This window comes from Notechis scutatus, chromosome 3 (genome assembly GCF_049901735.1).
Source record: "Notechis scutatus isolate UNSWTSFEM ecotype Mainland chromosome 3, rNotScu1.2, whole genome shotgun sequence".
Lineage (NCBI taxonomy): Eukaryota > Metazoa > Chordata > Lepidosauria > Squamata > Elapidae > Notechis > Notechis scutatus.
In genome coordinates this window covers 143,996,173-144,009,033 of record NC_142011.1, presented here as the reverse complement: position 1 = coordinate 144,009,033, position 12,861 = coordinate 143,996,173, and the positions used below count along the sequence as shown (strand labels likewise).

Sequence of the window (12,861 nt, the reverse complement as noted above, 5' to 3'; positions counted from 1 at the left end):
TGCAGTGCACTTTTAAAAGAGACAAAGTCTTGATTACTTCATCCTGCATGGCATTTTGAAGCCAGTGATTGGCACTGCAGATAGACCTGTGTTTGGAAGAGGTATTTGCATCCAGAATATTAACTAAGTTTGACCTAGTGGTTAGGGCACCAGCAGGAGTGGGATTCCACTGGTATAACAACCGGTTCGGTGTTTGTGCACTTTGCACATGCACACTTAGCATGCACACACGCCAAATGCACACTCTGTGTTTAAAAAAGTCTAATACCTTCTACAATAGTCCCTGTGAATAAAACAGCTGAGTCACAGCAAACCTCTCTGTTTTGCGAATCAGCTGTGCTCTTAAAAAAAAAAAGGAAATAAAGCACAGGAAAGAGCAGGGGCAGGTGGGCAGGCCCACATGCTCATCGCAACGAACTGGTTTACTGCCAGCTGATCTTTGGAGCAAGAGGTTCACTCAAACCAGTCCCAACCGGTAGAATCCCACCCCTAGGTATCAAGCTACAAAGCAAGAGACTATGAGTTCAAGTCCTGTCCTAGCCATGAAAGCTGGCAGACTGACCTTGGGCCCATCACTCTCTCAACTTGCTTCACAGCATTGTTTTTGTGGGGGAAATAGGAGGAAGATGTGTTGAATGTGTTCACCACCTTGAGTTATCTGTAGAAGTAATAAAAGTTGTGTATGTGTGTAAAAATATAATTAAGTGGTTTTCTAAAACCCACACAACAGCTAGTATTAATATCTCTCTTTATTTTTTTCAGAATGGCAGAGGTGGCTTTGATAGAAAGATTGGAAAAAGCTGTAATTAGGCTTGAATCATTGTTATCAGAATCACAGAGAACTTCTGGAACTATCAATGGAGTCAATGGAGGTATGATTTTATTGTTTCAGAAACGTATTTGGTAGTTTCTAAAGGGAACAACTAAATGTCATGTGGTGGTAACATTTGTTCTAAAAGAAAGCTAAAAGATAATCAACCACTTTCGTCATATTTTAAAATGACCTATGAGGAATATTCATACTTCATTTTAATTATAATTTTATGTTCTGCAGAAAAGATGTGTAATTCATCTATTATTCACATTGCTGATGTTTTGAATTTCTTTCCATATTTCAACATTACTGTTTCGATTGCTCCAAACAATTTACTGTCCTGTAAAACAAAAAAATAGCAGAAAAGATCTGTGTTGCAAAAATAAAAATACCTATTTTCTATAAAATTGTTGTTTCAGTTTACTAAATTTTGACATGGGATTAAAAATGTGCTTGGGTCACTAAAAATAGTTTCAGGGTTATTTTTATTTTGTTTTGTTGCTTTGTATACTGTTTTCCATTGGGTTTTTTCCCATTGTACTTCTATAGCCCATCTCAAGAAGCACATCATACGGGTAGCTCTATGATAACTTGGGGGGGGGAGGGGGAAACACCGCTAACAAACCACTGATCCAGTGATCCTGCAAGTGATAGGTTATAGTGCAATGCAATCAGCTCTTTTAGCTTTAAATTACTGCAACGCTCCCCAACAATTATTCATGCTTTGGTGCCTCAATTTGTGGATCGCAGAAATTTAAAATGAAGCTTTTCATAGTGTCAGCAGTTAAGGTAATTTCCTCCCACCTCTGAGTTAGGAGAAAAGTACTTCAGTGGAGAAAGTGCTGTGTCAGCTGATTACCTCTGCTTTGCCTTAGCCTCAGGGGTGTCCAATCTTGGCAACTTTAAGACTTGTGGACTTCAACTCCCAGAATTCCTCAGCCAGCTTTGCTGGCTGAGGAATTCTGGGAGTTGAAGTCCACAAGTCTTAAAGTTGCCAAGGTTGGACACCCCTGCCTTAGCCTCAGGGGGAATTACTATTGTTGCCCACACACAGTTCAGTGTGGCATTGTTTCAGGGTAACAGTTGCTAGTTGACTTGCCATCCCTTCTCCTCCAATCTAGTGGTCCTCTATAGGCATGAAAACCAACTGTCAATCATATGCTGGGGCATTATTGAGTGTCCAAGTGTTGCTTATGTTTTATTAGACTTTCAATGTGAATACTTTCTTGGACTTAATTTTTGCTGAAAATAGAAGCTTCTGCTTTAGGGCCTTATAGCTTCTATACCGGAGGCCAATTTGTCACATCTTTTTCTGCTAAGGCTAAGGAAGGTAAAAGCAGGACTGTATGGAAAATTTCCTCCACCCACTGCAACTGCAACTTCATCATTTGCTCGTTTCTCATTCCAAAGAGAGAAGGACTTCTAGAACCATTTACTTGGATTCCATTTCTAGACATGGTGATTATTAGAACATGGACACTTCTCCCATAACATTTTATACATTTACTTTATCAAATGCCAATGTATCAGTACAGAGATATATAGAAATATGTTACATTATAATACAAGAGAGTAGATCTCAAAGAACTCTTCTGTTTTACATAAGAAGAAAAGTTGGTTTTCAATGCAAACTATTTCTATTCCTTTTCAGTCAGATTTATAGCTAGATATTTATGGAGGAATCTTTGGGACTAGATGTATGTTGGTTAACTAATCCTAACATGTTTTATTACTTTGCTTTAATTCCTTTATTATTTAAAAAGTAGATAGGGTTTAAATACATGGGTTCCAGAAAAGGAACCTTGTTTTAGAATTTAAAAATTGGAAGCAACTCATCTTAAATCTTTTTCACAACAAGTAAAGTTAATGTTTATATTTTACAAAATTTCAGAATCAAAATTTTCCATACTATGTAGCAAATATTATTACCCTGTGTAGAAAAAGATTCCACAGGCCATGGCCAAAAATCCATGTAAGAATAGTTTAAATCCGGATATTCTATAGATTTACTATGTTTGCTTCTGCAGCAATTGTGTTTACAAACTGCTTTACAGTTGTATGAGATTTTCATTTTAGAATGTGAAATAAAGACCATGAATGTAAAATTTTGGCCAGTTCTTTCAGTTCAGCATTTTTCCTGCAGAGCTAGCACCATATGTTGAAGCTTTTGACAGACTCATGAATGAGAGTGTAGCTGAGTTTATAAAGAATAGCAAGATCCTTGATGGTGATATAAAGATTCATGTAAGTATTTATTTCTATTATAATTTTTAATTATGGAGGTTTGATTTTCACAAAAAAGGGTCTTCCACTGACTCCCTCTAGATTCCCAAAGGCCCAGTACTTGCTAAAATTTCAAGGGGTGAAGTAATAGCTGTCTAACCAAATTCAAAAAGAAGTTCAACTCAGAACTTCCATATTTTAGCCAAAACCGAGTGAAATGTATAGAAAGTTAAATCCACCTTTCCCAACAGACAATTTATTCAATGTAAATATCTAACAAAAGGTTGCCAGAGAAAGTGATTCAATTATAAATATTTTTGAAGGAATGTAAATGAAAACACCATTTACAATATAATAAATTCTCAGACTTAAATTCAGTTTAACTAAACTTATATTTATTCCCAATATTCAGTTCTAGATCACTTGAAAAACTTTTAGGGAGTATTTCAACAAACTCAGGAATGAGAGTGTAGCTGAATCAACACCAGCCCCAATCATATCAAAATTATTACTAAGACCAGGTAGTAGCAAATCTTATTTTGTAACATAACTAAACATGGTATCATATAGTAGTGCAGTGACATTAGGAATTGTCCTGCATAGTGTATTTATATCATTATTTTTCTTTAGCTCTGCAACACATTTTCTGAAAGTTCACTGACTTAAGCTGCATTGTAAAATATGGCTCTCAATTAACTTGATCCAGCATCTGTGCTTTACCTTAGCAATTCAAAGAAGGAATGCTTTTCTTCTACATATCTTATAGGCCACATGCCCCGTGCATTATATGTACAGCTGCTGCTTCTTTCATATCAGAAGTTGAAAAGAAAGTTTTGTTCGGTTTCAGAAAACACCTGTTACTCAGAAAACTGTCAGATACCTCACTAACTGGGATATTGAGATGTGATCACAGGAAACATTATATTATGTCATAGAATATGTTTAACGTATTTTAAAACATAATCTTATGCATAATTACTGGGGGAGAAACCCAGTGAATTGAATGGAACTTTTAAAGTTAAACATATGTAAGGTCACACTAACATGGACATAAGTCTCTATGTCCAACCTTGTGAATTTAATTTACCCAATGTGATCTATTTAATTATACTGGGTTCTCAGTTGAATTAGGAATTTAATTTATATCGATATTTAATAGGTACAATATATTTTGGTAGTTTACCTATAGTTTTTAAAATTCTTTCTAGAAATAGTAAATGTTAGGAGTTAACTTGAAAACTTCAAGCGTAGGAGAGCAAGACATGAAGTGTTTTAATTGAAATAACGTTAATTTATTGGACCCTATAGTGAAAGGAAAACCAACTTTTTTGTATCAAAAATCATACTAGTTCACATGGAACTTTTATGGGGCCAAAAGAAAACAAGGCTCTTGATGACCAATACAAATATATGCTTAAGGACACACATTTTAAAGCACATGCTCACTTTTCACATACATATAAACTACACATTAGTTTGGGGGAAGATTATTTTAATTGTTAAATGATTCCCTCTACCTTGAATAATAGTTTTTTTTTTATTATTTAGCATGCAAAATCTATTGCAGCTGTTGGGATTACCAAAAGTTTGTTTCTTTACTTCCTTGTCAAAAACCATTAGAATGTAATACTTCTTTTATCCAATATCCTGTTTCTATCTGACCTCAAAGCTGTAATAAATAAATTTGAATTTTGATCTTTTCCTGGCTTATTCAGCCTTCTTAAGGGTTTTATGGTCCATGCAAAAAGCAGCCAAGGTCTGCATAAGCTTGTACCTCACTTTATATACAGTATTTGAAAAGAAAAAACTCAAAAATGGGTGGCTATTTTTAATTATATTTGCTGATAGCAAAAAATATTCTCAATTATTCTTAATTCAGTTGATGAGTTAGATTTATAATAAGCGCTACAAAGCTTAAAGCATAACTCATTATAGCTGGCTTAGGTGAATAACCTGCAGCTCAATGTATAGGGCTTCATTCTGAACCACTTCTTGAACTGGTGATCTGATGGATGTGTGTGTAATAAGCATCAATATCAAGTTTGGCTAAAAGAGGAATGATAGCCACAGTTGTCAAGGGAATGTTTGCAATAATAACCGCGAGTGGAACAAGTGACAATTTCTCTGTCGGACGTGCTCATGTATAAAAACAAATAAAAAGATTCACTATTGTAGTACAGATAGTCCTCGACTTAACAACAATTCATTTAGTGACCGTTCAAAGTTACAACAGCACTGGAAAAAGTGACTCATGACCATTTTCCATACTTATGACTGTTGCAGCGTCCCCATGGTCACATGATTTACATTTGGATGCTTGATGACTGATTCATATTTATGACGGTTGCAGTGTTGTGGGGTCATGTGATCCTCTTTCGCGAACTTCGGACAAGCAAAGTCAAAGGAGAAGGCAGATTCATTTAACAACTGTGTTACTAACTTAACAAGTTAGTTGTCTATGGAGATTCTCAGTCATCCAGGTCACGCTTGTCCCAAAGGTGCTTTTGTTTTCAAGAGGCAACTGGACCTTCTGTTTTTTCTTTGAAGACGTTTCGCTTCTCCAGACTTCCCAAGTCTGAAGAAGCTTCTTGGATGAGAAGCAAAACGTCTTCAAATAAAAACCAGAAAGTCCAGTTGCCTCTTGGAAAAAAAACACACCTTTGTGTTAACAAGTTAGTTCACTTAACAAATCTCTCACTGAGCAACATACATTTTGGGCTCAGTGGTGACTGTAGGTTGAGGATTACCTGTATAACAGATCTGACCTTAGTATTAGAGACGATGATAGGCCACTCCAGGCAGCAGATTCTGAAAAAGAGAGAGAGACGCAGGGCTGCTGCTGACACAGTACTCACACTTCAGTTATCATGGGTTGTTTAGTGGGGGTTAGGTAGAATAGGCAGAGCCCAAACCAACAAACTGGGTTAGGATTTAGCATGATATATGAAGCTAGCCATGTCTCATAACCCCAAGTCATGAAGTTGCAATAGAGAAGGCTGTCCTGTCACTGTTAAGTAATGAAAAACTCAGCCATCTGTTCAGCTCAGAGAACCAGGAGGCTGAGCAGGTGTACACACGTGTCGGCATCGGGTTGCCTTTTCTCTCAGGCAGCAACGTATCTTGGCTGATGATTTTTTTTTTTTGCTTTATCCAATCCCTCTGATGCTTTTTAGTCTAGATTTGGATGAATGGGCACGCTCGGTATGCTATCGTTCTAATCAAGAACAATTCTGTCTTGTCTGGGTTTAGTTTCAGTTGATTACTCTTCATTCAGGGAATCAGGATATATGCTGGTTCAGTTTCCTTTAACATAGATTTGCCCAGTGTTTTTCTAAAGCCACCGCAGAGCCATTTATACAGAGGTTTATTGAAATGATTTACACTTTGAGCTTTTTTTTTCACAATGACATTGTGATACAATTGTTCATGCTTATTTTGGAATGAAGAGTTTCTATGGCTCCTTTTAAATGTGCTTGTCAACAGTTTGAATTGATATTGAACGATATGAAGGTTGAAGTGATACAAAAAGATAATAGAGGAAAACAAATTACAAATAAATTACATAGGATGTGGACATAGGGTTTCCTTTGGTTGCCCTGTATATAATTTATTGGAAGAATCTAAGATCTAATATTGTGAGACAGAAAATACATTTCTCTATCCTCGATATACAATTTATAATTTTTGAAATTATAAATATAATAGTTTTCCCTTTTCTTCTTCTTTGTTCTTAAATTAAAAATTCACAACATTTTTAACTTAAATTTTATTGACTCTCTTAAATGAGATTGAAAACAGAAACATCTGTTGGTTTACCTAATGTCTCTTTTTTCTGTAAGTCATATATATGTTTGTGTGTGTATGTATATACATATATGTATATGTATATATATTTACATCATTACAAATAAAACATTAAAAATTGTGCTCATATATACAGGTAGTTTTTGACTTCCAACAATTTGTTTAGTGGCTGTTTAAAGTTACAGTAGCACTAAAAAAATGTGACTTATGCCCATTTTTCATATTTACGACCATTGCAGCATCCCCTAGTTCACATGAATAAAATTCAGATGATTGGCAACTGGTTCTTATTTATGACCATTGCTGTGTCCAAAAGTCATTTTGCGACGTTCTGACAAGCAAAGTCAATGGGGAAGCCAGATTCATTTAACAACCGGGTTATTAACTTATCAATTGCAATGAATCACTTAACAATTGTGACAAGAAATGGGGCAAAACTCACTTAACAAATGTCTCACTTAACAACATAAATGTTGGGCTGAATTGTGGTCGGATGTCAAGGACTACCTGTATTAAACTCGCCCACAAATTGCAGCACAAGAAAACTGATCACAGGTGAAAAAAAATGGTTTCTGTAAGGAATGTGTAGAAAATGGATGAACTTCATGAATGGATGAAAGGTAAAACATTACCTTTACTTCTACATATATTACAATATAATATAATTATTATATTATAATAATAATATAATGTAGCTTGGTTAGAGTACATGGGTTTAGATAAATAGGATTTGCAGATCAAAGAGATTTGGGTAGCTTTATTTAAGGGATCATAACAGTATCAGGTAGAGAAAGTCCTCTTAAAAGTGTTTGCTTTTAATACTTTCAATTCATAGCTTATTCCCTTGCTTACCCCTTTTCCATAGGCAGAAATGGTTCAAGCCGCTTTCCAAGCTCAAAGGGCATTTCTTTGGTTGACCTCACATTATCAAGAACCCCAGGAGGTAAGAAATATTGTGGTCACCTGAAACGTTCAAAGTTTTGTTGGTTTTTAAAAACGGGAATGTTGGTGTGTTGTAAAGCAAAACAAAATCAGACTTTGGCTTCATTTTATTTATTTTTAAAAAGTCTGGGTGGCTATACTTATTTAAAAAATAAAAATGATTGGCTCCTAGAACCCAGTGGTTTAGTTGAATGTATGCCCAGAACAAAAGACCATACCCTGGAGAATGGCAGATGAATTTCTGCAGGAGGATGTAAGAGTCCTATAAATAAAGTTACTGTTAAGACTTTCCCAATCTTGGTTAAATATCTGGAAATATCTCAGAATTTCTTTTAATTCTCTAGGTAATAGTTCTGATAAAGTTGTGAAGTAAGAAACCTTCATTAAATGACAACTTAATTGCATATAAAATTGCCCCCCGATTCATACTTGGCAAGAGAACCACTATGTGATTTGTTTTGGGTTGCATATTGTGCAAACTTTATTGAGATTTGCAAACCCTAATTATCATGGTTTGGTTTGGTTTGGTTTTTAGTTTGATCTAGCAGTTAAGGAAGCAGCCTAGAAACTAGGGGACTGAGTTCTAGTTCTACCTTAGGCATGAAAGCCATCTGGGTGATTTTGGCTAGTCACTCTCACAACAAACTACCTCATAGGGTTGTTGTGGAGAAAATAGATTCAAATTATCTATCTAGTAAGAATTTACACCAGCTTGATGGCACATTATCAAACATTTTGGTATCCTCAAGAATTTTGGACCTTCCACAATTCCTTGTGGGGCCCCATGGTAGCTATTACTAATTTAAAACCTCTAGCAGCATTGATTCATAACTAGGATATGGTGAGTCCTCCTAAGCAAAAGAAAAACAATTTTTTTGCTGTCATGATAAGCTGAAATATATCATAGTGTAAAATTAAAACAGCTATATGTGTGTATGTAAAACACAGTTGTCATGCAAAATAAATATTCTGTAACAAGCATTCATCTGTTTCAGTAGTATTTTTTTACTGCAAGTGATATAATAGTTTCATTTTGTCGAAAGCATGAAATATGTGTTGTAGGTTTCCAAATAATGCATTTAAGCATAAAGAAAACTTGATATGAACACAACAGAAAACACTTCGTTAATGTGACATCATCTGTTTCTGTTTGTATTTTAAGCTAAAGTCACAAACTTAGCAAAACCCAGACAGGTAGAATTCTCAATCATCAGAATTCCCAGGGCAGAGAAAAGCATATTAAGATGACAGCAACACTTGGAAAAACAAGCAGTTGTGTCATTGAGCTTTCCAGACAGTTTGTGAAGCGGTGGATGAATAAGCTGTTGGTGATCATGTCTTCACAGCTTTGCAAATATTCAGAAGCAATGTTAAAGGGAGGGGTGGGATTTGCATAATGTATTCTAAAGTAATAACAGAAAACAAAACCGTTAGCATTCTGAAGCATCTAGGATTCTTTAGTTCAAATGTAGCATCCATGCCCAGCAAGTCACAAAGAAATGTTTGTTCATTGTGATTTTTCTGAGATATTTTTCTGTTAGCAGTGCTTACATTTTATTACATCTTGAAGCCTGTCATTTCCCTGCACATGCAAAAATAGCAAGAGCCAAGAAGATAATTCCAGCTGGCATGTCAATCCTGTAGCAACTACAATAAATTACTTAGCAGAGTGAATGCTTTGTTCCTTTTTATGGTCATGTTCTATATTTGTATGTGAAGGGGAAATGGTCACATGAGAAAACCATCATCTGATACTACAGTTTACATGTACTAGCTGGCTACTAGCTACTGCCTGCAAAATTACTCTTCGGAAAGCTGCAATTTAAACTCTCCTACTTATTTGGAATTTATTGCAAATGCTTTAACTTAAGCAATATGTTAAAAACAGCCATAAATTATCATTTAAATAAACAAGAAGTGGGAAGTTATTTTAAAAACAGTTTGGAACTGGAATAAACTAAAATTAAAGTAATTATGTATAAAGATTTCCCACTAAAATACAAATTTCCCTCACTTTATGTGATTTTTGTTTATGTGATTTTCTATTATGCAATTGATCATTTCCATTCAAGAAATCACTTCGTGCAGGGAAAATAGTACTATTATGTGATTTATGCCAGTATACTCCATTTGTTCTTAAGAGCCAATGTGATGGACTGTTTAAGGCAGGGGTGTCAAACTGGCCTGTGGTGTGCTTAGATCTGGCCCAGAGGGCTGCCCTGGAAACAGCAAAGGACTGGCCCGTAGTGCCTCTGCCAGCGAAAATGGAGCTCAGGAGGCTGCAACGGCCTCCTGCAATACTCTGTCAGTGAAAATGGAGCTTGACAGCCATGGCCCTCCCAAGCTCAATTTTTGCTGGCAGAGGTTGCAGGAGGCCGTCGCAGCCTCCTGAGCTCCATTTTCATTGGCAGAGAGCTTGAGCAATCACAACACTCGTCATGTCCAGCCCACAACACTAGTCATGTTGAGCTGGCCACACCCACCTGGCCCCCAATGTCAAACACAACCCTGATGCGGCCTTCAATGAAATTGAGTTTGACACCCCTGGTTTAAGGCATCAGGCTAGAAACCAGGAGACAATGAGTTTTACTCCCATCTTAGGCACAAAGCCAGCTGGGTGATCTTGAGCCAGTCACTGTCTCTCAACCTCAGGAAAGAGGCAATGGCAAACTACTTCTGAAATCTTGCCAAGAAAACAAATGCAGGGACTAAAATCCAGGCAGTCAAAACTGACTCAAAGGCACAAAATAAAAAAGTTCATTTTCACCAGTGGTCTCTAGAAACATATTCAGACTTCTTCCCGCCAAAACTGCTTGTGTTTTCCTAGCCAAAGCCCTTTCTTTCCTCCCTTATGCATTTATCATTGGGTTGTGCTGTTGTTCTAGTGGTGCATGTTTAGTTCCGTAGCAACAATAGCACTTAGACTTATATACCACTTCACACTGCTGTACAGCTCTCTCTAAGCAGTTTACAGAGTTAGCATGTTGCCCCAACAATCTGGGTCCTCATTTTACTGACCTCGGGAGGATGGAAAGCTGAATCAGCCTTGATCCAGTAAGAAGAACTGCTGGCAGTTGGCAGAATTAGCCTGCAATAGTTCATTTTAACCACTGCGCCACCATGCAGAACAGGAAGGCTCCCAGATATATAATGACTGAAACACAATTTACCTCACGAGACAATTCATTACGTAAGAACCTTAAAAAGCCCAGGAAGTTGATTGTTTAGTTCAGAGTCTATCTACATTTCATCATTCGGTATTACCTCCAAATATTTCAAAACACACCATCATGTCATCATCGCATTAGACAAATGACTTTTCTGATAGGGGAAGTGTTCTTAGAGCTGGGTACCTTTAACACACTGAACAAATTTTGAGAAGATCTCAGTTTCAATAATGAAAAGAAAATTGGTTTGTATATGCGTGTGTGTACACACATGCTTGCACATACACATACAAAAAAACCCCATTTCTGTTCTGCTAGTGATTTCTTCATTTTGTTTATACAGCAGAATGAAGTTGCCATTCTTCTAAAACCAATATCGGAAAAGATTCAGGAAATCCAGACGTTCAGAGAGAGAAATCGTGGAAGCAATATGTTTAATCATCTGTCTGCTGTCAGCGAAAGTATTCCAGCTCTTGGATGGATAACAATTGTAAGTTCTGAATTTTATAAGTGGACATTTTCCAAACAGAACCAGTTTTTTCTATCATGCAACCTTGGATTGGTTTGACTGGTTCAGGCCTCATTGCTTGCAGATGGTACTACCATATCACCACCTCACTTTTAAAGATTTCCTCTTTAAATAGCCCACTTCTCTGAATGGGGCTTCATCCAGCAATAGTGGGATTGGTGGGCGGAAACATTTAGTTGACTGACCAATGGAAGAGCTGTTGGATCTGTTTAGTACATAGCTAGGAGATCTCTACCAGGCCTGTAGTCTAAACTGTGAAGTCATGGAAGCATTCCTGAATAAGGCGGTGGCAAATATTCCATACTGTTTCCATAATTCCGCCAAGGAAATTGCAAGCATAGTCCGAAATAGTCACCTGGTATCATGAAGTGACCTTTCTTTTCTTGGAGAACAAGGTCAGCAAAACAGGCTTCTTGCAAGCCCTGATATATCTATGTTTTTTTGAAATAGCTGTTAGTTATAATAGGAAGGAGGGTCCCGTCCCCCCCCATGATTACATTTACCTTTTGTTTCTCTCTTAAAAATCAATTCCTGTGGTTTTACACAATGCTCCTGTGTTCTCTTTTTAGTCTGCTAAGCCAGGGCCTTACGTAAAGGAGATGAACGATGCTGCTACATTTTATACTAATAGGGTGTTGAAAGACTACAAGCACAGGTAAGTTAATACTCCCCACCACCACCTGCATCAACCAATTTAACTACTTTGCTTGGCTGGTGTGTCAAAATTCTGGGAATTGAAGTCTACAAGTCCTAAAAGTTAACACACATAGCATTACACACCCACAGTAACCAACACAGCACCTCATTCACCGACTCATGCACTCTCCCCAACCTTGCGTTGAAGCCTCAGACACCCCATGCTGTATATGTCATGTACCCTCACACTTGTTTACCCCCTCATTCGCTCCAGGTAACAGCCACCTACCTGCTTGCAGGCCTGAGAGTTCAAACTTCCTGCTGGATTCTCTACTGCATGGGTGTCAAACTCGCCGCGTCACGTTGCTGTCACGAGATGTTTTTTCCCTTCGCGGAGCTGGGGTGGGCGTGGCTTGCGTGTGATGCATCCAGCCAGCTTGACAACCCCTGCTCTACTGACTTTGGTTGTGGGAAACCAGCAAAAAATGTCTCATCTAACGACTGTGGATTCAATTAATGACAGCTGGGATGCAGGGATTGCCATCATTAAGCAGTAGAGTCTCACTTTATAACCCAGCACATAGGTGACATAATTTTCTGACCTAATTGCTGCCATAAGTCAAGGGCTACTTGTATTGAATTTCAGTAGGTAGCTTTTTAAATATGATTCAAGTGATTACAAATTACCATCAGTGGCAATTCTTTCCTTAGCTTGAAGGTCAGAAGGGATAGTAAAGAACATGTAC

General features: G+C 37.1%; 1 protein-coding gene and 1 long non-coding RNA gene across 9 annotated transcripts in view; one reads left to right on the top strand and one right to left on the bottom strand.

The window, feature by feature from the left end:
• Nucleotides 1-12,861, top strand: part of CAP2 (cyclase associated actin cytoskeleton regulatory protein 2) — a 34,303-nt gene that overhangs the window by 5,339 nt on the left and 16,103 nt on the right. For 3 of the 7 annotated variants that reach the window (XM_087961336.1, XM_087961337.1, XM_087961338.1), the window contains exons 2-6: nucleotides 763-872; nucleotides 2,958-3,058; nucleotides 7,707-7,784; nucleotides 11,294-11,440; nucleotides 12,049-12,134. In XM_087961336.1, the coding sequence (XP_087817462.1) occupies nucleotides 764-872; nucleotides 2,958-3,058; nucleotides 7,707-7,784; nucleotides 11,294-11,440; nucleotides 12,049-12,134 (521 nt within the window). In that variant the 5' untranslated portion in view covers nucleotide 763. The remainder of the gene's footprint in view (nucleotides 1-762; nucleotides 873-2,957; nucleotides 3,059-7,706; nucleotides 7,785-11,293; nucleotides 11,441-12,048; nucleotides 12,135-12,861) is intronic. The other 4 variants (XM_087961339.1, XM_087961340.1, XM_087961341.1 and 1 more) reach the window with 3 other exon arrangements.
• Nucleotides 867-12,470, bottom strand: LOC148131424 (uncharacterized). 2 transcript variants are annotated; one of them, XR_015748810.1, is made up of 4 exons: nucleotides 12,405-12,470; nucleotides 7,694-7,804; nucleotides 5,785-5,845; nucleotides 867-1,154 (listed from the first exon to the last, which is right to left on the bottom strand). It is a non-coding gene; the product is annotated as an uncharacterized LOC148131424 (long non-coding RNA). The 2 variants fall into 2 exon arrangements; XR_015748809.1 differs by lacking the exon at nucleotides 5,785-5,845.